This window comes from Ranitomeya variabilis, chromosome 5 (genome assembly GCF_051348905.1).
Source record: "Ranitomeya variabilis isolate aRanVar5 chromosome 5, aRanVar5.hap1, whole genome shotgun sequence".
NCBI lineage: Eukaryota > Metazoa > Chordata > Amphibia > Anura > Dendrobatidae > Ranitomeya > Ranitomeya variabilis.
Window position 1 is genome coordinate 495387025 of NC_135236.1, and position 25243 is coordinate 495412267.

General features: G+C 42.8%; 1 protein-coding gene and 1 pseudogene across 1 annotated transcript in view; both read right to left on the bottom strand.

Moving 5' to 3' along the window:
- Positions 1–1243: 1243 nt before the first annotated feature.
- The window catches only part of LOC143773763 (uncharacterized), a 118786-nt gene continuing 94786 nt past the window's right edge, over positions 1244–25243 (bottom strand). The window contains exons 3-4 of the mRNA XM_077261110.1: positions 5697–5767; positions 1244–1390 (exon numbers count right to left, since the gene is read on the bottom strand). Of these exons, the coding sequence (XP_077117225.1) occupies positions 1271–1390; positions 5697–5767 (191 nt within the window). The 3' untranslated portion in view covers positions 1244–1270. The remainder of the gene's footprint in view (positions 1391–5696; positions 5768–25243) is intronic.
- Positions 22997–23849, bottom strand: LOC143773762 (small ribosomal subunit protein eS4-like; annotated as a pseudogene).

The following is a 25243-nucleotide window of genomic DNA, read 5'->3' on the forward strand; positions in this document are numbered from 1 at the left end:
AGAAGTACAATGTGTTCAGTGCTGAGAGACACGGCCAAGGTAAGGAAGGCTGAAACCCCACTACCACTGAAAAAGTCACAGAAGTACAACATGCTCAGTTCTCACACACATGGCCAAGCTAAGGAAGGCTGAAACACCACCACCACTGAACAAGACACAGAAGTACAAGGTGTTCAGTGCTCACAGACATGGAAAAGGTAAGAAAGGCTGAAACCCCACCGCCACTGAACAAGACACAGAAGTACAAGATGTTCAGTGCTCACGTACATGGCCAAGGAAAGGAAGGCTGAAACCCCACCACCACTGAACAAGTCATAGAAGTACAATGTTTTCAGTGCTCACAGACATGGAAAAGGTAAGAAAGGCTGAAACCCCACCACCACTGAACAAGACACAGAAGTACAAGATGTTCAGTGCTCACAGATATGGCCAAGGTAAGGAAGGCTGAAACCCCACCACCACTGAACAAGTCATAGAAGTACAATGTTTTCAGTGCTCAGAGACACGGCCAAGTTAAGGAAGGCTGAAACCCCACCACAACTGAACAAGACACAGAAGTACAAGGTGTTCAGTGCTCACAGACATGGCCAAGGTAAGGAAGGCTGAAACCCCACCACCACTGAACCAGACACAGAAGTTTCAGGTGTTCGGTGCTCACAGACGTGGCCGAGGAAAGGATGGCTGGAACTCCACCACAATGGTCTTTGTGGTACTTTTCCTGATGAAGGGATCAGACTGACCTTGAAATGCATTGAAAAAAACCACCATAATTCTTCATTATATCTGAATTTGTATCATTGTGGAAGCGTGGATTTTATGCACAAATTATCCTTTACAATGTGACTAAATAGGAATATTTGCATAAAAATTATGATATGGTCAAAATAATCACTTGACTAATAATTCTGCACGCAGTCTATTAACTCCTTTACTCCCTTAGAGCATTTTTCCACTCTCTTACCATCAGTTGCATCCCTAATTTTCTACTACAATTACATCATTCTCTATATATTCCTCACACCTTCTGTCCTTAACATTTCCTTCTCTACTTTCCTTCCTCTATACTTCATTTCCTTTTTTCTCCCTCCCTCTCTTGTCCGTCTTACCTTCTTTTTTCATTTCCTACCTTCCTTTTCTCCCTCTTTCCATTCTTCTTCAATCATTTTTATATCACTTTCTTCCCTCCTTGACCCCTTTATTCTTTTTCTCTAATCCTACCTTTCTTTCTAGCATCTCTTTTTCCCCTCCCTTCCCATTTTTTTTACATATATTATCTTACCCGGTACACATAGAACTCTTCAGCATCACTTAGGGCATTTCCTGGCACGATTTCTTTTAAGGCCATGAGGACTTGTAGACAATCCAAGTATCCATCTTCATCTGTATCCACCTTAAATAAAAGTATAGTCCTACATAAATTCTCAAATCATCAATGGTGCGTTCACATACATTTTGTCCATCTGCTTTGTATTGTAAAATGTTGTGACCTATTCAGCAGCAGTATTGTGATTAAAGGGTAGACGGAATCCCTTGTCTCAAATTTAAATATTGCAAAGTTCAGGAACTGACTTTATATCCCTTTTTGCTATATCAGGAATAGTGTTGCTGTTTTATATAAGCAAAAAGAGAATCTGAAGAATCTTGGACGCTACATTGGAAATGACTGGACGTGACATATAATAAATTCCAAAATGATGTTTGGAGGTAGACTTTTAATATCTATTCGTAACCAATACAACATTCTCAGAAGTGTCAGTGGACACAAAACGTCCCTCATGAGTTGCCATTTGCATAATACTTTTCGTAGTTGAGTTTATGAAGCTTGTTTTGGATCAATAAAGAAGATTTTATCCTGCTATGGTAAACGCAGCCATCTTCACTTTTTTTTTCATTGGACTTTCTGTTACTTTTATACATGGCTGAGTATTGCAGGTTTCTTCTCTTAGGTTTCACCTGTGCATACAACATTGCAATTAAAGGAGGCCAAGCAATTTTTCTATGTTTCCAACATTATCTGAAAAAAATGTACTTCTTCTAGAAAAAAAATCTGTCTGAGTAAAGTAAGGACTAGTAATCATTGCTGCTCATTTTTTGTAACCTAGTCTATTCAAAAACATTAGTTTTTTAATTGACACAGGTGCAGAATGTCACAGGCGCTTTCAGTGCAACCAGCTCTGGGCAGTCTACTATTACAGAAAATGAATACTCCTGAAGTGAGAAATTACTCAAGTAGACGAGACAAAAAAATGAAACATGATATGTAATGATCTGAGTATAGCAGTAAAAGTCTTCACCACAACTTCCATAAAACTGAAGGAAAAAGTGGTTTTGCTATAATTTTACACAAATCTGGGCCCTGATTCAGTTCATATACACTGCTCAAAAAATAAAGGGAACACTAAAATCCCACATCCTAGATATCACTGGTTGAAATATTCCAGTTGTAAATCTTTATTCATTACATAGTGGAATGTGAAGAGAACAATAAAATCTAAAAATGATCAACGTAAATCACAACTATTATCCCACGGAGGTCTGGAGTTGAAATAATGCTCAAAATCAAAGTGGAAAATGAGGTTACAGGCTTATCCAACTTCAGTGGAAATGCCTCAAGACAAGGAAATGATGCTCAGTAGTGTGTGTGGCCTCCACTTTCCTGTATGACTTCCCTACAATGCCAGGGCATGCTCCTGATGAGGCAGCGGATGGTCTCCTGAGGGACCTCCTCCCAGACCTGGACTAAAGCATTCGCCAACTCCTGAACAGTCTGTGATGGATGGTGCGAGACATGATGTCCCAGATGTGTTCAATTGGATTCAGGTCTGGAGAATGGGCTGGCCAGTCCATAGCTTGAATGCCTTCATCTTGAGGGAAATGCCGAGACACTCGAGCCACATGAGGTCTGGCATTGTCCTACATTAGGAGGAACCCAGGGCCAACTGCACCGGCATATGGTCTCACAAGGGGTCTGAGGATCTCATCTCAGTACCTAATGGCAGTTAGACTACCTCTGGAGAGCACATGGAGGGCTGTGAAGCCTCCAAAGAAATGCCACCCCACACCATTACCGACCTACTGCCAAACTGGTCATGCTGAAGGACGTTGCAGGCAGGGCAGCAGATCGCTCTCCATGGTGTCTCCAGACTCTGTCACGTCTGTCACATGTGCTCAGTGTGAATCTGCTTTCATCTGTGAAGAGCACAGGGCATCAGTGGTGAATTTGACAATCCTGGTGTTCTGTGGCAAATGCCAAGTGTCCTGCACGGTGTTGAGCTGTGAGCACAACCCACATCTGTGGATGTCGGGCACTCAGACCATCCTCATGGAGTCGGTTTCTAGCTGTTTGTGCAGACACATGCACATTAGTGGCCTGCTGGAGGTAATTTTGCAGGGCTCTGGCAGTGCTCCTCCTGTTCCTCCTTGCACAAAGGCTGAGGTAGCGGTCCTGCTGCTGGGTTGTTGCCCTCCTACGGCCCCCTCCATGTCTCCTGGTGTACTGGCCTGTCTCTTGGTAGCGCCTCCAGCCTCTGGACACTACGCTGACAGACAGCAAATCTTGCCACAGCTTGCATTGATGTGCCATCCTGGATGAGCTGCACTACCTGAGCCACTTTTGTGAGTTGTAGAGTCCGTCTCATGCTACCACGAGTGTGAAAGCACAACCAACATTTAAAGTGGCCAAAACATCAGCCAGAAAGCATTGGTACTGAGATGTGGTGTGTGGTCCCCACCTGCAGAACCACTCCTTTATTGAGTGTGTCTTGATAATTGCCAATAATATCCACCTGTTGTCTATTCCATTTGCACAACAGCATGTGAAATTGATTGTCAAACAGTGTTGCTTCCTATGTGGACAGTTTGATTTCACAGAAGTTTGATTTACTTGGAGTTATATTCTGTTGTTTAAGTGTTACCTTTATTTTTTTGAGCAGTGTATAATAATGAAAGAGTAATCACCATTTAAATGTTTTCATTAATAGCATACATTAAAAAAAAAGTTGTCTGCTTCTTTCTCCTCCTGGACTGATCTTTCATTCTCAAAATTCTTACTTTACAGGTAAAATAAGTCTTTATTGAATACAGACTGTTCCATTACTTAGATGGGAAATGACTGTAGGTGTTCATATTCTATGGAGGATTGTACTTGTCTTTTGAACTTGCAGCAGTGTGACTGAATCAGCCTCTAGACCCTCCCTCCTTCTCCACCATCCCCTCTCCATAGAATTTTAAAAGCACCAACTGTCATCTCTTAGCTCAGTAATGTGAAGGAGAATCTTCAATAAATAAAGATTTTACAGATGTTACCTATGAATTGGCAGTGAAAGATCAATCCTGGAGGTAAAATAAGCAGATTTCTCTGATGAGATATATCACAAAGTTGCTTACTTACATGTGTACTGTTGATTTATTAAATACAAATTTAAATGATGGTCATTCTTTAAGGGAAGGAGTCCAGTGACAATTTTGCTACATCTTTGCAAGACAACCATATGCCTCTTAATGATTGGCTATGAGACATAAACTAACCCATTCCATCATTGATGTGTTTAAGGGCTTGTCAGATTACTGTAATAGTCAAACAAGTGCTATCTATCATTTTGATAGATATCACTCATCCCAATGTTAGTCTATGGGGCCGTGCACATGTCTGATTTTTCCCTCAGACAGAGTCTGTCCAAGGAAAATATCAGTGCATACCCCTTTTTAATCCGCTATTCAGATCATAAGAGCCCTGCAAGTCAATGAGTGAGTGGAAACCATCAGACTGCACACGGATGACATCTGAGTGCAGTCCGATTTCAATGACACAATCGAGAAGATGAATATTTCTTTTTATCCATCTTCTCATCCAGGGGACTCAGATCCCAATGTGATCACACTCGTTTCAGACTCAAAGTTTGCTCAGAGTGTGATTTGCATAATCAACCTGATTTTCTAGGATGAGAAACCATACGGCGTTCTGAACGTAGCCTAAGTTCTCCGAGCCTATTAGTTTTGTATGACAAATCAACGATTTATTAAAACAACAATCTGCTTAGAATTGCCTGAATTCCTTACAGGTATTTGTGTCAGATTTGGATTACTACTATTGCACCTCAATGTGAATGAATGGGATTTTTTTTGTTTTTTATGGATGTTATAGTATAATATTGGAGACCCTAACAATACCAGAGAAAAATCCTCATTAGGCTTCATAAAAGTAAAATTTCACTTGAAATAATACATTTCAAATCTGACAACTGCATTGAAACATAATGCCTTCTATCAATATATAGTAAGTTTATTACCATAATTTAATTGGAGAAGGTTATTAAAGAGCTAACCCTACTGTTTCAGCACAGCTATTGTGTGTTACATTCAGACTAATCAAATTGCAGATTCCGAGAGGACTGTATTAGTCATCCCCACTCCTTTTAATTTGTTTAATGGCCTCTTCTTTTTCCTCTGTGTGTTCTAAATGGATGTACATCGCTCAGGCTCACGACATGTAAATAAAGAATGGATTGGGGAACGGTTCTACAAAAAGAATAAAGCGTGCCTCCATTCTAAAGTTACATTTGATGTTGGAGTAATTCATGGGACGTGTACCACAAGCAGCGGCGCTTATTATTTCTGCTTAACTGTCTACAGACATAGGAGGAGTGCAGGGGGAGGGGAGAAAAGAGGAAAGAAAAGGAGACCGAATTTACACTTACCGCTTCAAAAGCCCTTTTATACTCAGCCAACTTCTTCTGGCTGAAGATGCAGTATTTTGCCAAAAAGTCGACTAAAAAAAAAGAAGGACAAAAAGTATGCAATAACCAATGAAGGAAGCCCTTTCTCACTTGTATTTTGTCTCACATAAAGACATCCTTTTGCATTACAGAGTTCATTATAAGGACAGCAATTCAAACTGTAATAGGGAATGACTGCCCCTTTTGGGCACAATTTTGGTTTAGGTTTGTAAGGAAGACTTTTCACCTGGCGGAGGGCACCGAGTCAGTTTAGCTAAAAAGATGCTTAGCATGTAAGACTCATAGAAAGCCTTCAGAGGTGCGGAGAGCAGATTTGTTTTACGTCTCCTTTCTGGCCTGCTGTGTTAATGTAAAAACAAAATGTCAACCATTAGGCTATAAATGCTACGGGTTTAACCCTTGGGTGAGGATTCTTATACTTTTATGCCTCTTTTGTGTTAAACTGCTAATTAAAAGATACAGCAAAAGTAGAAATATTCAAATTAATGTTTTTGACAAGTAGGAAAAAAAAAAGGTTAATAAAATTGAACTAGTTAAATGACAATACCGAATAAACGCTGTAAGGCCGGGGGTCACACTTGCGAGTGTGATGCGAGAAACTAGCACGAGTCTCTCTCATCAATACCCGGCACTGCCACCGGCACTCGGGACCCGAGCGTTCACCTGCATAGAAATACAGGCAGCCGCATGCTCCGGTCCCGAGTGCCAGCAGCACTGCCGGGTATTGATGCGCTAGTTTCTTGGATTACACATGCAAGTGTGACCCCGGCCTAAGGCTATGTGCACACGTTCAGGAATTTTTGCAGTTTTTCCGCGTTTTTCGCTATAAAAACGCAATAAAACCGTGAAAAAAACGCTAACATTAAGCATCCTATTTATTAGAATGCAATCCACATTTTATGTGCACATGCTGCATTTTTTTCCGCGGCGGAATCGCATTCCGGAACAAAACGCAGGATGCGGGAAGTAAGCGGATCATGTGCGGTTGGTAACCAGGGTGGAGGAGACGAGACTCTCCTCCAGGCCCTGGGAACCATATAATTGTGAAAAAAAAAGAATTATAATAAAAAATCGTGATATTCTCACCTTCCGGCATCCCCTGCAGCCTTCCCGCTCCTCACGATGCTTCCGTTCCCAATGATGCATTGCGAGAATGACCTGTGATGATGTAGCAGTCTCGCGAGACCGCTACGTCATCTGGGGTCATTGTCGCTAGGCATTATTGTAAATGGGAGTTTCCGGCAGCATCGCGAGGAGCGGTAAGTGTGCGGGGGCCGCCGAAAGGTGAGAATATCACGATTTTTTATTTTTTAAATTATTTTTAACATTAGATCTTTTTACTATTGATGCTGCATAGGCAGCATCAATAGTAAAAAGTCCAACCTGTCAATCAGTTTTCCAAGCGATACTACAGATCGCTTGGAAAACGCTAGCATTCTGCAAGCTAATTACGCTTGTAAAATGCTAGTGTTTAGCGGGAAACCGCATGCCAATTCCACATGCGTTTTTTCCCGAGGCAGGAAGTTCCGGAATTGCTGTGGAAATTTCTGCAGCAATTCCGGATGTGTGCACTTAGCCTAACTCTGAAAATTCAATGGATGCAAAAAACCTATGAATGCTATTCTCCGTTTTCCTTACTATTCCCAACATTCACAAAACATTCTGTTGGGCCCCTCAATGATACATTTACCATATATTTGAACATTACAAAAGCAGCACAGACATATATGACACATATTATAGTACCATGCAATGTCCTATTATACCATCTGCAAAGTCAAAATAATGTCCTCACAGAAGTGAAATGAATAAATCATTAGGTTAGATACAACCTGAGAGGAAAACCCGAAAGAAAATAAATGAACTGGAGCATACGTTGAAATACATGCAATGTGTAGGAGCATGTTCACACTGGTCATTAAACAGACATAACCTAAGCTAGAAAAAAATGAAAAAAATACCCTGCTTAAAAAAAAATTCTCCATCTTCTGCATTCTGTCTTTCATCCAAATGCGGGCCAATTTCTTCCACAGACTCATTGATTTTGCCAGGCCAAGTGCGATCCAAATATTTTTTTACTTGGACAGACAGAGTCCGTGGAAAAATCGAAATACTGTATGCACGGCTCCACAGAATAACAGTGGTCTGAGTGCGATCCAATATTTTGTCGGACCGCACTCGGACCAAAAATACGGTAGTCTAAGCGAGCCCTTAGTTATATAAAGATCTGCCACATCATTTTTTGCAGATATGCAATGGATTTAACCCTATGCATAGCAAAAAGTGAAATCCAAGATGAAAAATTATAGCATAAGTTGACATGCTGCAGTTCTGAAATCTGCAACGTAGGTCAAGTTTGGCACAGATTGCTTGTTTTTTTATTTTTTTATGCAACATATAAATAAGATTTACCCTTCTTGTAATCTACAGGGTGGGCCATTTATATAGATACACCTAAATGAAATGGGAATGGTTGGTGACCCAGATCGGCGCACTGAATTTGCAGAATGGGCAAAACAAAAATTGGAACAGGACCCTCAGTTTACACAGAACATTATGTTCAGTGATGAGGTAAACTTTTTTGGGTGGGTCATTTATATGAATACACCTAAATAAAATGAGAATGGTGACAGTTTTCTTGTGTAGGGTGTCTTGCATTGAAATCTGCTGCAATGACCCGGGTACTGCGTTCACCAGACATCAACACAATTTCTATCCGCTCCTCACGTATTAGCCTCTGCGACATGTCAATGGCTGTAAACAAAGAGAAACTTGTAAATAACTTATGAAAGAATAAAGTTACATTAAAACCAAGCACACCATTGTTTTTCTTGTGAAATTCTCAATAAGTTTGATGTGTCACATGACCCTCTTCCCATTGGAAAAAATAAAGTTGGATCCAAAATGACTGACTTCAAAATGGCCGTCATGGTCACCACCCATCTTGAAAAGTTTTCCCCTCCCATATACTAATGTGCCACAAACAGGAAGTTGATATCACCAACCATTCCCATTTTATTTAGGTGTATCCATATAAATGGCCCACCCTGTATGTGCCTTTATACTGTCGCAGCTTCTGCTAACATTATGAAGCATCATCAATGACGTTCGTTTCAGAGGCTGGGCTCTTCCCTGCTCCTGCTCTACTGAGCATGCATCGGTTGTCAATTGTAACATATGTTCAGTAGGATCTTGTCACTCTGCAATATTGACAGTGCGCTCCCTCTACGGCTCTGATGAGAAGTGACAAACTGGTAAGAGAGCGTGCTGTTAGTTCTCATCACTTGTGGGGATGAGGCTGCTGTCTACTACTTACCAGGTTTTCTACTTCCAATGCTCACTAGCAGTGCACTCCTGCTTGCTCGTCACTTCTCTTCAGAGCCATAGAGGGAGCGCACTGTCAAGGTCCAAGTCTCTGGGTCCATGAAAAACACATCCAGCACAAGGATGGCATTAGTGTACAGTCTATGTGCTGTACGTTGTTAACATTGGAAAGTATAGGTGAAGTTTTGTCATTTATCTATACGTTAAAAACACTGATAACACACAAATAGGAAAACCATGTGCGTATACTGACATCTGAATGAGTCCTTATGAATATTTTCAAGGGGGAAATATTGCCTTCTAGCACACCACAAAATCTACACTTCTTTAAGCCTTGTGAAGTTCACTATTCTAAGACCTTCATATAATTCTGTTAAACGATTGTATTCCTGGCAGGATGACTAAATACCGGTTGATTGAAATGCTTCATCTATTGCTTAGATCTAAAGCATGGATCAAGGCCATTACCAAAATCTAAAGTTTATCATTTGCCAGCTCTCTAACATTGATACTCATGTTTCTTAAACTTGATCACGGCCACGGGTTTGTCACTAGAGGTGAATGCCAAAATACAAATACTTAATGTGTGAAAAATACCTCCATGTGCCAAATAAATTAGCTGCTAAGAGGCAGGTGCATCAGAAATCTGGTAAGATTGTTTTAGATGTCAAAAACTATGCAGGGTAACATGAGCAAGTGGATTGCAGGTGCTACGTTTATATCAGGCATACAAATACTGGAAGAATACAGCACAAAAGGTAGGTGACCGCAAAGCTTTTTCATAATCTACAATAAGGTAGAAAAAAAATTAAAAAGTAAAGTTTAAAAAAAATAAGAAAATAATGTAATGTATACCAAGAAAAATGCTGAGCCTGAAAAGACTGCTGTAAAATCTGATCTTAATGAATGTTCAAAGAAATGCTGTCCTAAGAATGTAAAAGACAATATTGGTAGTGCAGTAAGCTAAAAGCTTTAATTTACTCTTTGCTCACAAGGCGCAATTGTGATGCCTTTTTTATGCTAAAACTAGTAATGAATTTTACACAGATGATATCAAGAACAGGTTGTAGGATTGTACATTCATGGCTGAAAGTTTTGGCACCCTTGAAATTGTTCCAGAGGGTAAAGTATTTCTCCCAGAAAATGATGGCAATTACATGTTTTGTTAATTCACGTTTATTTCCTTTGTGTGTATTAGTTCAAAGAAACTGAGAAAAAGGCAAATTAGACATAATTTTCCACAAAACCATCAAAATGGACTGGACAAAATTGTTGCCACCCTCAATTAAATATATGGTTGCACATCCTTTGGAATAAATAACTGCAATCAATCACTTCCTATAACCATCAACAAGCTTCTTACACCTCACCTGGAATTTTGGACCCCTCTTCTTTAATAACTGTTTTAGCTCTTTCATATTTGAAGGGCACCTTCTCCCAACAGCAATTTTAAGATCTCTCCACAGGTTTCCAATGGGATTTAGATCCGGACTCATTGCTGGCCACTTTATAACTCTCCATTGCTTTGTTTCCATCCATTTCTGGATGCTCCTTGAAGTATGTTTGGGGTCCTGCTGGAAGACCTATGACCTAGAACGCAAACCCAGCTTTCTGACACTGGGCACTACATTGCAACCCAAAATCCTTTGGTAATCTACAGATTTCATGATGCATTGCACACAGTAGGCACTCAGTGGCAGAGACAGCAAAATAACCCCAAAACATCTTTTAACCTCCACCATATTTGACTGTAGGTAATATGTTCTTTTCTTTGTAGACCTCATTCAGTTTTCGGTAAAATGCTTTCCCTGAAGGATTTTGGCTTACCCACGTACATTTTGGTAAACTTCAGTCCAGCTTTTTCATGACTCTGTTTCAGCAATGGGGCCCTCCTGGGTCTCCTGTCATAGTGTTTCATTTCATTCAAATGTCAAAGGATAGGTCGTTCTGACAATAACGCTCCCTGAACCTGCAGGACAGCTTGAAATTCTTTGGAACTTGATTGGAACTTATACACCATCGGACTATCCTACGTTGCAACCTTCCATTAATTTTTCTCAGCCATCTTCGTTCAGGGAGATTAGCTAAAGTGCCACAACTTGTAAACTTTTTGATTATGCTGCTCATCATAAACAAAGTAACATCAAGATCTCTGGAGATGGACATGTAACCTTGAGATTGTTGATATTTTTCAACAATTTTGGCTCTAATGTCCTCAGAAAGTTCTTGTCAACTCTTTCTATTCTCCATGCTTAGCGTGGCACACACAGACACACAATTTATCCAACTTTCCCCTTTTTATCTGGCTTTAGTTGTGATTTTCATATTGCCCACACCTGTTACTTGCCACAGATGAGTTTAAATGAGCATCACATGCTTGAAGCAAAGTCATTTACCCACATTTTTTGAAAAGTGGCAATAATTTTGTCTGGACAATATTTGGGGGTTTATTGTGACATTTTTGTCCAATTTGTATTTTTTTCTTATTTTTCTGTTCCAATACACACAAAGGAAACAATTGAAAGTGTATAACAAAACATGTAATTGCAATACATTTCTGGGAGAAATACTTTTTCTGCAACAATTTCAAGGGTGCCAACACTTTCGCCCTTGACTGTATAATACCTAAGAGTTTATTCTAGAAGGACTGCATTGGGCAGGCAGCAGAAGATGTTGTATTAACTGTGAGAGATTGTTGATTTATGTGTAGTTCTTCTCTATACCATATAATGTGACCTCTTTGGTTTGAGTTCAGTTCTTTCTTTATTTTTCAGTGTTGATGATGATGACATAGATAATTGTTGATGTACAGTACAGACCAAAAGATTGGACACACCTTCTCATTTAAAGATTTTTCTGTATTTTCATGACTATGCAAATTGTACATTCACACTGAAGGCATCAAAACTATGAATTAACACATGTGGAATTATATACTTAACCAAAAAGTGTGAAACAACTGAAATTATGTCTTATATTCTAGGTTCTTCAAAGTAGCCACCTTTTGCTTTGATGACTGCTTTGCACACTCTTGGCATTCTATTGATGAGCTTCAAGAGGTAGTCACCGGGAATGGTCTTCCAACAATCTTGAAGGAGTTCCCAGAGATGGTTAGCTCTTGTTGGCCCTTTTGCCTTCACTCTGCGGTCCAGCTCACCCCAAACCATCTCAATTGGGTTCAGGTCTGGTGACTGTGAAGGCCAGGTCATCTGGCATAGCACCCTATCACTCTCCTTCTTAGTTAAATAGCACTTACACAGCCTGGAGGTGTGTTTGGGGTCATTGTCCTATTGAAAAATAAATGATGGTCCAACTAATTGCAAACCAGATGGAATAGCATGCCATTTTCTCAGACCAATAACGTTTTCATTTTTTCCCACCAATGGAACTGTTATTATTTTTCTTTTTTACAAGGGATAAGGGCTTCAATGGAATGGGTGTACAATGTGTATCATGGTTGCTTATGTTCTTTTTTTTACAGGGGACAATGGCTTCAATGGAATAAGCATAAGGTGAGTATAACTATGCTTTTTTTTTATTAAGGATTATATTCTGGCTGTGTGCTTTTAACAATCTAAGTACTGGGTTAGTAATGGATAACCCTTAACAGAAACAAAGTGAATTGCACCAGAAGGGTATTTCTCTCACTGTCTATCAATGAACCATCCTTATTTTAACTGAATGTGAACAGCAAATTCAACTGGTCTTCTTTGGTGCTCAGCAATGAAAAAACATGTCCATGATGAGAATAGTAAAGGAAATTGCAGCACTCACCATGTTGAAGTAAATCTTAAAAATCCTTTTATTTCACCTGTGTGGTAAAAACATAAAATTGGATATGCAGGCTAAGAAGGCATGCAGAGAATTAAGGAGTGGACGACAGCCGTTTCACGTATAATCGCTTCAACGGGTCCTGGATAGACGTTTTATAGACATCTCTCCATTACTAACCTGTGGGCTTGATGTCAGCAGCCATAAAACAGCTGGAATCAACCCCACAAATATTACCCCACTTGTCACTGCACCAGGGCAAGTGGGAAGAGCCAGACAAAGCACCAGAATTGGTGCATCTAATTGATGAGTCTTTTCTGGGGCAGCTGCGAGCTACTATTTTTAGGTTGCTGGAGACAATACCCATGGCCCCTTACCAGCCTGAGAATATCAGCTTCTTGTGTCTGCTTTTGCTTGTGCAGTGCCCCAGAGTCCTGGTCGTTGCAGTACTGACGCTCCGCCGCTAAGGGGAGTGATGGTACGTCTGATGGCACTTAAGGAATTCACCTGACCAGGTATCACAGTCACACTTTACACTTCACATTCTGGCCACCAGGGGGAGCAAAGGGTTCTATGTATTAGGCCACTCCTCACAATCTGGTAAAACTGGGGGCTGGATAGGAAGTTAGTCAGAAGCTGACTGGGTTGGATCCAGGCAACATCCTGTGGCAGAGGGTGTTGCGGGGGAAGATTCAGGGGGTCTCTTTCAGGGGTGGGATCCTGACAGTGGCCTAGCGAACGGAACAGAACGTTACAGAGCTGCGCCTGCACTCGAATGCGGTGGCATCCTAAGAAAGGAAAAGAAGCAAGGTTTACTGTGGAGAAGTGAGAAATGAGATCGCAGCAAAAAGGAGATAAAGCCAGTAGGAGTCATGCCATAAGATCAAGGCAACATCCTACTGAGGCGCGGAGCCGGTGGCCGGAACACCGAGGAAGTATTAGGCTCCAAGCAATACTTCAAACAGCGGCAGGACAGTTAATTTTAGGTTGGCTGTCTCACCTAAATCACCTAAGCAGACATAGAGGGCAATTGTGGGAGAGGGGCGACGCTAGGGTCCCGGAAGAACTCCAGGCCTACCCATCATACGGGTCCGTCCTATCCATATCATCTGGGGGACGGAGAAGAACATCAGAATAGATACGAGTTGTGAGAGAAGAACATCAGAAACAGACACAACAGTTGTGAGGACTATCCCGTGGTGCTCAGCAGGGAGGTACTACAACACACAGGCGCTAGAAGGTAGGCACTGATTTCCACCTGCAAAGGGAACTCTGGATGTGCCTTAGGACCGGCCGTTCTCAGCCAGCCCTGTTAGCAGTACTCTGGATTGCGGATCCTGAAGCCTTCAGTAAAGAGGTAAAGAGACTGCAACCCTGTGTCCTCGTTATTCATCGCGACCTGCACCACGCAGCCTCATCACACCTTTCATTGGACGCCCCTTAGCAGGGTCACGGACCGGGTCTAGCCACCGTGACAACCCCAGAACTGAGACAGAGAGGCCCGGTACTGAGTATCCTGCGGCCCTGCATCTGGGGGCGCTCCAACTTGGCGTCACAAACAGGATCTACTTAAGCCTGAAGAATCAGGTCATGTGTGCCTTGGAACTGTGTCTGAATTGTGCTTGAACTGTGATTTATTGCAAAGACTGTGGATTGCCACTTGCCGCCAAAAGTTCCCGCCAAAACCGCCGCCATTGCAGCGCCATGGGGAGCGCAGAAGAAGAAGAAGGAAGTGCCATGGGAGGAGACTATCAAAACGGCGCCAAAAGTGGCGACCGCCCCCTCCGACTACTGTTGCGAGATGACGACCTGCCCAGAACCAGAGGAGAACCGCCCCCTGATTTGCAACGGCGGGAACGAGAGGAAGAAGCTACGCCCTCAGAAAATGGAGGAGCAGCGTGCATGTGCTGCCGAAGATCCCGGAGCAGGGATGGCGACCAGCGAGTCCCAGAGCGACGGCGAAGTGATCCCGGCCTGTCCTCGTCCACCGGAGACGGACCCGAAACCCACCGCAGCTGGAGGATCTGGACCTCTCGGAGCTACAGGCGGCGGAGCTGAGCCAGCCTATCCCGAACATGGAGCCAGCCGATGCGAAGCAATGGAGGTCGGAGCTGTGCCAGAAGGCCGCCCTGGAGGAACCGCGGTCCGGGCTGCAGCCGGTTCCAGTGTACTCGTCAATGGAACAGATCGACATCGGTGGAACCACATCAGACGCAGGTATGGAAAGCGTCCCTGCTCCCCCGACCGATCCTGCTCCCGCGACCGCTCCCCAGCCCGACAATAACCGAGTTTTCACCAGTGAGCTGGCAGTGCTAACCCTGGGTACCATGGAGAAGCTGGTGCCTCCGTTACCAACAACGATGGGGAAACCGCTAGATGTGAGCTCAGAGGAGGTGATTTTCCAGTGGGACACTCCACGGATTGGGCCGGACGGGGCCAGACAGGAGGGCCTCAGCATTGCTGCGCTCACTTGGGAACAGTATAAGCAATGCTTAATTCTACAATGGCAAAATCAAAAAGAGACAGAACCAAATGACCCACCAAAAGTACAAAGACCAAAGACTGAACACAGCAGGAGGAACTCGGTAAGGCAGGGGACTGTACTAGCCTTTCACCCGAAGCGGGGTTGGGGCTCTATACAAGAACCGGGATTGCCGACTGAAATCTTCTTTACCAGCTACAATGTGAAAACCCCGTTCCGCAATAGATTTGACAATCAGCTACCATGTAAAGGGGACCAGGTGACCTACACTCGCCACCGGAGTGCGCAGGGGTGGTGCGCTCGAGACGTCCAACGATGCGAGCCGGCAGTAGCGCCACCTGTTGTCCCGACGACGACTAACCCGGATTTGACCAACGCCACTACTGTCGCCACGGTGTGTATTATCGCCGCTACTGAATTTGCAACCACAGCTGACATTCGAATCCAGACACCGGGTGATCTGACCGCGTCTGGGAGACCAACCAATGATACCGATCCTGCATCCACCGAGGACAGAGGACCGCAGCCTTACCGGCCGGAGAGTGTCTGCCACCAGCTGATGCAGTGTAACCTCCTGTAAGGATAAACCTCGGAACCACAAGTATGTAAATAGTTAACTGTTTGTTTCCCTGCTTTTTGCTGCTTTAAACCCGACCAGGGTTGTTCTTAAAGGGATCCCTTTATTTACCCGGGATCCCTATTGCTTTTTATTTTTGCTTTTGTTTTCCTTTTTTTTGCTTTTGTTCCACAATGTTACAAAGACTGCCGAATCATGGACGGTGAATGGTTCACAAACTGTATTGTAAATAGTTTGCACCTTCTTAAAGGTGCCCTTTACTGGTTTTACAAGAAGGAGAGCTTTGTGAAGAGACTGTTCTTGAGTACAGCATGGAAGCTCTTGCCTTAACTGGACTTGCAGATGGAGAGAGTCTGCATTACCTTAAAGAGACTTGGTTCCCTCTTAAAGGGAACGTTCACTAGTTGCACTTAAAGTATAATGTTGCCTTAAAAGAAAGTAGATGGTAATAATGTTTTGCCTAGAAGTTATATGTAGTTAGCTAGATAGTTATAGAGAATGGTTTAATAATGTTACTAGAGAATGAGGACAGGAAAGTAAGCCCGTAGGGGTTAGATAGTGAGTCCTCCTGAGAGCCATAGAGAGATGGTTAATTGATCCTGTACTAAGAAAAGAGGCAGTAGGCCTGGGCAGATAGACAGGCGGTCCTGCATATGAAAAATCAGAGAGTAAAAAGAAAATGTTGTACTTAGAAGAGAAAAATAAAGAAAACGTTAATTTTTATTTTAGAGTTTTATAGTAAGCCTTTAGTGGGTTCAGCTTATACGCCCTTAAAGGAAAAGTTAAATTATTGTTCAGAATTTGCACTTAGTAGAATACCCGGCTGGGTAATAGAAGTTATTTATAGTATGTTATTTAAAATATTTAACCATGTTTTGTTTGTAACGTTCAAGAGTCCTCACCTCCCATAAAGGGAAGCACTGTTATTATTACTTGTTCATTGCATTTCAAAATTTGTATGTCTTTTGCTGACATGTATTGTTGTTTTTTTCCCAGTCTGGGAGTACTGGATTTAACCGGGGGGAGTGCAGCGCCCCAGAGTCCTGGTCGTTGCAGTACTGACGCTCCGCCGCTAAGGGGAGTGATGGTACGTCTGATGGCACTTAAGGAGTTCACCTGACCTGGTATCACAGTCACACTTTACACTTCACATTCTGGCCACCAGGGGGAGCAAAGGGTTCTATGTTCTCCTCACAATCTGGTAAAACTGGGGGCTGGATAGGAAGTTAGTCAGAAGCTGACTGGGTTGGATCCAGGCAACATCCTGTGGCAGAGGGTGTTGCGGGGGAAGATTTAGGGGGGTCTCTGTCAGGGGTGGGATCCTGACAGTGGCCTAGAGAACGGAACAGAACGTTACGGAACCGCGCCTGCACTCGAATGCGGTGGCATCCTAAGAAAGGAAAAGAAGCGAGGTTTACTGTGGAGAAGTGAGAAACGAGATCGCAGCAAAAAGGAGATAAAGCCAGTAGGAGTCATGCCATAAGATCAAGGCAACATCCTACTGAGGCGCGTAGCCAGTGGCCGGAACACCGAGGAAGTATTGGGCTCCAAGCAATACTTCAAACAGCGGCAGGACAGTTAATTTTAGGTTTCGGCACACTACTGACGATTAATTAGTCTCTCATTTATTAATTATTCTATACAACGGTGGAATTTCCAAAATATTATTTTCTTTTATTTCAAAGCAACGGTGGGTTTTCCAAAGTATTATTTTTCTTACACTTTGATATGACATTAGTTTCTTTATCTCAACGTTTCGGCTATGAAGCCTTTTTCAAGAGATTAAATGTCCCTCTGAAATACACATAAGATAATATGACAAAAAATACAAATATAAACATAAACATAAAACGGGGGTGGAAACATTATTCAGCATGTCCCCCTTCCTTTTTTTACAAAATGTAAACATAACATTATCCACCGTGTAACTGTCATAAAATGACAAACTCATGTTGTATATGGTGAAGCATCATACACCCAGTTTCTAGAAGACTGTCAGTTATATTTGAAGAAACGGTCTGATTGAATAGTGTTCTATATATGCAATTCATATGTAAATACACCATTATGTATTCTATGTAGAAGTGTGATTAAGACCGAAATCTATGTTGCACCACAGCCAAATCTGATGGCAGGCGGACCCTTAGAACATACCCTTATGTGAAAGTATACAAAGAAAAAATAAAGAGAAAAATACAAAGGGAAAATACATAGGAAAAAAGTTTTTATACTTGCAACAGATGATAAGCCGGATAGAGAAACCCACTGTGGGACCGTTTCTTCAAATATAACTGACAGTCAAAGTGTAAGAAAAATAATACTTTGGAAAAGCCACCGTTGCTTTGAAATAAAAGAAAATAATATTTTGGAAATTCCACCGTTGTATAGAATAATTAATAAATGAGAGACTAATTAATCGTCAGTAGTGTGCCGGAATTTTTTCATGTAATTACTATTTTTTCCTGAGCACCTCCCACAAAGTGAGCACCTTCCTTATCATTATATAGTTAATTTTAGGTTGGCTGTCTCACCTAAATCACCTAAGCAGACATAGGGGGCAATTGTGGGAGAGGGGCGACGCTAGGGTCCCGGAAGAACTCCAGGCCTACCCGTCATACGGGTGCGTCCTATCCATATCATCTGGGGGACGGAGAAGAACATCAGAATAGTTTCGAGTTGTGAGAGAGGAACATCAGAAACAGACACAACAGTTGTGAGGACTATCCCGTGGTGCTCAGCAGGGAGGTACTACAACACACAGGTGCTAGAAGGTAGGCACAGATTTCCACCTGCAAAGGGAACTCTGGAGGTGCCATCGGACCGGCCGGACTCAGCTAGCCCGGTTAACCGTACTCTGGATTGCGGATCCTGAAGCCTTCAGTAAAGAGGTAAAGAGACTGCAACCCTGTGTCCTCGTTATTCATCGCGACCTGCACCACGCACCACAATCACACCTTTAATTGGACGCCCCTTAGCAGGGTCACGGACTGGGTCTAGCCACCGTGACAACCCAAGAACTGAGACAGAGAGGCCCGGTACCGAGTACCCCGCGGCCCTGCGTCTGGGGGCGCTCCACTTGGCTGATTGGCAATAAATTTAGTATTCTCTCATCATCTGATGTCTATGCCCGGAGGTAACCTTTTTACAGCTGGTCACAGCTGTTGGCTCACGCTGTGATGAAAGTGTGGCAACGAATGTTGTTTGAGGTTCAGGTTTGGGTTTGTTTACTATTCAGGTACCCAAACTGAACTTTTTTTTAGATGTAGAGCCGAACACGCGGGACCCAAACATCCATGAGTTTGCTCATCACTAATGCTGAGCTGTAGGTTCCATTGATATAATTCAAGATATAATTCAAGATATTGATCACTTTTTATTTGATATTTTGAGGAACTGCAGTGATTGAAAAATCACATATCTGCCATTTTGATTTTATTTTGTTTTCAGTGTTCAATGTATGTTTTAATAGATCGGTGATAGCAATTATGTTTATTATTATATTTTTAAATTAATTAATTTATTTCAAAATTGGGTGAAAAGGGGAAAGGATTTCAGCTCAAATTATCTAATAGATTTTCAATTTCTTTATTTTGTAGCCCTTATATTGTACTGAAATTTAACCAGGCCCCCAGCTGTCATGGTAACACATTTCCCACGCAATCGCATATAGTTGGGATGGTGGTTGCTGGTGAACTTGCACACTGGTAATCACACTATTTAAATGCCAATCTCATCCACTGAAATTTAAATGAACAGCTGTGAATGTATCTAGCTCCAATCGCTGCTGTGATAGGCAGTTGCCAGCTATGCATTAGACCTTCTTCACACATCCGGAACATGTGTTCATGTGAAAATCCCACAGACATGTCCTTTTTTTCAAGCACCCAGGACAAAATGTGTGCCTCACACTTGCACACTAATGACACATGGATGACATCCGTGTGTCATCAGTGTGGCACGTACCGGAATGAAAAGCTCAGGCGGCATGCTCTGGTGCCTGGGAAAAAGCATTATAGTTATAGCTGTTCTCAGGTGCCAGGTGCTGAATTAAATTCACCATTGTCACTTGGTCTCTCTGTGATCAACAAGACCAGGTGACAGTGATGAGACTTGTAGTCAGCACCCGCCGCCTGGTCCATTTGAAAAACCTGCAGACATGTCCTTTTTTTCCCGGCACCATGGAGGAAATGCTTGCTGCCCACTTGCACACTGTTGACACACGGATGACATCCGTGTGACATCTGTGTGAAACATACCCGAATGAAATTATTGGGCAGCTGGGGAAAGCAGTAAAGTTAGTGTTTTTCCCATACACCGGTTGCTTACTACAACTATCACCATCCTTGCCTGGTCTCCCTGCAATCAGCAAGACCAGGTGACACTGATGAAAGTTGTAATCGGCACCAGTCATCTGGGAATAACACTAACAACAATTGTCATCATCCTCGCCTGGTCTTCCTGTGATCATCGAGATCAGGCAAAGCTGATGACAGTTGTAGTCAGCACCGCCATCTGGGAACAGCACTCATTAAATAAATAAATAAATAAATAAAAAATGGCTTTCCCCTCATTTTTACTAAGCATCTGAGGGAAAACAGACAACTGTGGGCTGGTGTTATTATTCTGAGAAGGGGCCAATATCTATAAAGCTTCCCAGCCTATTAGTAACAGTTCACAGCTGTCTGCACAGCCTTTACCGGTTATTAAAAGGGGGACCCCAAAAAAATCATGTTGGGTCCCCCTATTTTTAACAACTAGCAAAGGCTAAACAGACAGCTGCAGGCTCATCTTAGCCTTGGCTCTTCCTTCTTGCCCTGGTGTTCTGGTGAATGGGGTAATGGTTTTGAGGTTGATGTCAGCTGTGCAATGTCCGTTGACATCAAGCCCAGGAGTTAGTATTGGAGAAGCGTCTTTCAGGCACCCTCTTTACTAACTCCCTAGTTAAAAGTAAAACACACACAGAAAACGTCTTTAATTGTAAAAAACACTCCCTGACAATTACGCTCATTTATCGCCAAAAAAATAAAAGCAATCCACAGGTGTCTGTCATAATCCATAATAAGTAGATCCCATGATGATCCCCAACTCTGCTACATCCGAATGTAGAATGTAGACGTCATTAAGGCTACGCAGGTCACAGGCAGCGGTTTTCACTGTAACCTCTGTGTGACCCAGCCAGCTGTGAACTGCTTTAACCATACTGACATCACCAAAGAAAAAAAGGTACTGTAAGCCCCAAATAGCAACGTTCTCAACCTCCCTGCTGGGTTAATCAAAAACTGTATTCCATTGCATCTAAAGAAATTAAAACTTTGATGCTGATTTCGAGGCAAAGAGTGGCACTGGTCACACTAAATTTTAAAAGGTTTGTCCGGCACTTAAAATTTTCTTTCTAAATATCTATCTTTACACTCTTACCACTTTTGTAATTAGCTTTATTTTAAAATACTCTACAATTCTCCCTAACTAGCTAATCCCTAAATGTGTTTTTTACTGCACTTCTTGTGAATTTTTATTTAAGAGGAGTATGAAACAAGATGTTACAGGGGGCTTGGACTGTGCTCACTTCCCTGCAGCGTCTATCACCTCTCCTGGAACAAGACGTCTTTAGGGGGCAGCTCTGCAGTTACATAGTACAATTTCTTTCATCATAGCTCTCTGAAGATAACCTAGATCCATGGTGATAGAAGCTGTAGGAGAGGTGAGTGCAGTGTGGGCACTCTTCTTCTATCTCTGCTGCTGTATCTTCTAACTATGAAACAAGACATTGTCAGGGGCGGAGATAGAAGCAGTGAGTGACCCGTTGCTATGCCACAGCTTCTAGCACTGTCCTCAAATTAATCGCCATCGAGGGGCAGTGATAGAAGTTTTGAGTGATACCAGCACTGACCCCTAATTTAACTTTTTTTTACACATTTCTGATTGTTTTAACCTTTTAAATATAAAAAATGCATTTTTGGTATCACTGCAATCAACTGACCTGGATAATTATACTACCGGGTCATTTTTACTGAACAATAAGCACTATAAAAACAAAACTCCATAAACTATTGCAAAATAGGTTGGTTTTTCTTGCAATTTAACCGCACTTGGACGTTTTTCCCCATTTTCCTGTTTGTTCCAAGGTAAAATGGATAGCGTCACTCATAAGTACAACTCAAACCTTCATGTAGCTGTCAGTGGAAAAATAAAGTTATAGCCCTTGGAAGAAAGTGAGGAAAGAACCAAAGAGCAAAAACAAAACATTGCTTTGTCCTTAAGGGGTTAATGGATTAAAATGATTCAAAAAGCTTGCTACCAACAAAAATGTTTTTTCTTCAACTTTTGTCCAAACCATACACTACCAGATCTCCAATACCATGTGCTAGCTGAACCTTTGGCCCTCAGACCACATCTGAAAGCTAAGCATCTTTTAAACCATAAATTGAACTGTGATACAAATACTTTGGATAAACTATTATGAATACAGGAATAAGAGCGTGGCACATGTTGGCCAAGACTATTAGTAGTGCCTTGCAGTCCTACATGTCCTACATTCAGACCTCTTCGGGCACCATGGTTCATACATGAAATATCACGTTCTTTCAGAATAATTCAACTCCCAGCTCCCTTCCTTTCATCGTCTCTGATCCAAGACCATTTCTCAACTCCGTAACTTTCTGCAGTCATTAAGGCTCTGAAAGAGAAAAGCCATAGACTCGATGGTGGTTACTCTAAGTTGCAACGTAAACTACTTAAAGTAGTATTGGCACCAATCATGCTAAAAAATGTGAAGAACCATGCAACTGGGTACCGGTAAATTGCCTTAATTCCCACTTACCAGAAAGAATCCATGTGGATCAGGCAGGCTTTGTGCTGGGAGGGAAGGCCACTGACATTTCTCTGGAAACAATTGATATCATATCCCATTGCCTTACTCAATGAATCTCTTGCTCCACTCATGATTCTTTCTCTTGGTGTCAAAAAGGCTTTTGATGGGATTGCTTGGTCTTCCCTCTCTCATACCCTATGTTACATAGGCTTCTAGACCTCATTTCCTGTCAAACTATTTAGGACAATATTCTGTCAAAATAAGAATTAATGGAAGCTTGTCAGACCCCTTTACAATTCTTTTTTTTTGTCAGAACAAGGTTTTATTGAACAGTTTGTTGACTCATCCGCTGGACTGCTTGGCCGCCAGCCTCTTGTCTCTCTCCTCAGCGATGGTCAGGTGGATTCCCTTTCCACGTGGCAATGACACCCAGAGCTTGTTACCTTTGCCAATGACAAAAATGTTGGACAATCTTGTGGCAAAGCTGTTCCCATTAGCATCCTTCACGTGAACCACATCGAAGGAGCCCAGGTGCCTCTCCCTGTAGGTGACGACTCCGACTTGCCCCAAGTTAGCGCCTCCGGTCACCATGCACAGGTTAACAGTATCAAACTTGATGAATTCTGTGATCTTGCCAGTTTCCATGTTAATCTGAACACTGTCATTGACCTTAATGAGGGGGTCTGGGTAACGGATGGTGCGGGCATCATGGGTCACCAGGTGAGGGATTCTCTTTGTTCCCATCCAGATCTTCCTCACTTTGCACAGCTTGTACTTTGCCTCTTCAGCTGTGATTCGGTTCACTGCGAATCAACCCTTGGTGTCAAACACCAGACGGAAGTGCTCACCAGTTTTTTCAATTCTGATGACATCCATGAACCCGGCGGGGTATGTAATGTCTGTGCGGACCTTGCCATCAATCTTGATGAAGCACTGCATGCAAATCTTCTTCACCTCATCTCTAGTCAGAGCGTACTTCAGTCTGTTCCTCAAGAAGATGATGAAGGGCAGACACTCCCTGAGCTTGTGGGGCCCGGTGGACGGATGTGGCGCAAAGACACCAGTTAGCTTATCCAGCATCCAGTGCTTGGCGGCTGCCACGCGCTTCAAATGCTTCTTGGGTCCGTGAACCATGGCTGCGTCTGCAAAGGAAAGGACCTCCTTCTTCCAGGGTGGGCGGGTTATCCCTTTACTATTCTTAACAGTAGCTGCCAGGAATGCTTTGTAAAAAAAAAGTCTTACTCACCTCTCTAAGCCCCAGCTGCTTTATCACCATCACTATAGTGGTCTCCTCCAGAACTGTTAATGACCCCTTTCTCATCGAATATAACATTGGGGCTGATCTGTATCCTGTAGTGAACTTTGCTCAGTGATGTGTTGTACAGTTGATGTACGCTTTGTTAGATTGCTTCTAATTTTAGTGTATGGGACAAAAAGGATCCTTGAAGCTTTCATATTTTGGCCAAAAAATCAATTAATACCTAATGTATTTTTTTTTATCTTGGCAGGATGTAAACGGGCTCTGTATTGTTGGTGGGGAAAAATAAGGTGTTTATAGATAGGGAATATAGGGTGTACTTACTTAAGTGCTGGACATACTGCCTAATCTAATTGTGTGGGTGTAACCGATAGACCATTACCCAGTATGGTGCACTACACGTAACTCCATATATAAGCCTTACCTGTGTGCGTTTATCATTCTGAGTAATATTCTAAGCAATTTTAATGTAAGCAATGGTTGTGAGTCGCCCAGACAGGGCAGTGGGGTCCGGTCTCAAGGGGGATGTCACAGTGGCTGTGACCCGGTCCGTGGCCCTGGGGCTCAATGTTAAAGGGGAACGGTCTTTAAAGGGGAAAATGTTTATGAGTCTGTCGTGACGCCACCTGTGGTGTTCGGTCAATAGTGGGACTGACGCTGCAATAAAGGGGTCCTCTGGGGGATGTTATTGCAGCACTGATGCTACACTTCCCACAGGTGAAGCGGGGTCCCCAGGGGTCCTAAGATGTGTGGCAAGGTGGTGAATGCCAACGAATAAGTGGAGAACACAAGTTGTAAGTCTTTACCTGGTTTACTGTAGTTGCAGGCAACAGTCCAGGGTACCGGGCATGGCGATGGTGGTCCGGCCGGCTCAGAGGCAATGGAGGGTTCCTTTGTTCCAGTAGAAGTCCGTGAGCCTTTCCAACTAGCGCCGTTAAAGGTGAGGTCCTTGCTGCCTGAAGCTTCTCGCAGAGTCCTCTATTCCCCCTGTCCTAAGACAGGTACCTGCATGACAGGCAGCTTGAGCCTTTTTACAGGGACTCCATCATGCCCCGGGCTCCTCAGATACTGCTGCGTCTCAGGTGTGGTGTGGGAAATGTCTGTATGATCTTAGGCCCTCCGGTTCTGCCAAGTGTCGTACAGTTCCACTAAAGCCTCGGGCTCCTGGTACCCGGCTTCTGCGCTATGGCTCTGAGGGTGTCCTATCGCTGTTCCCCTCTGAGCCCTGTTCCTCTCCTTTGCTCCTTCCCTTCCGGCTACTCCACATCCAACCCTTCCAGGTTAT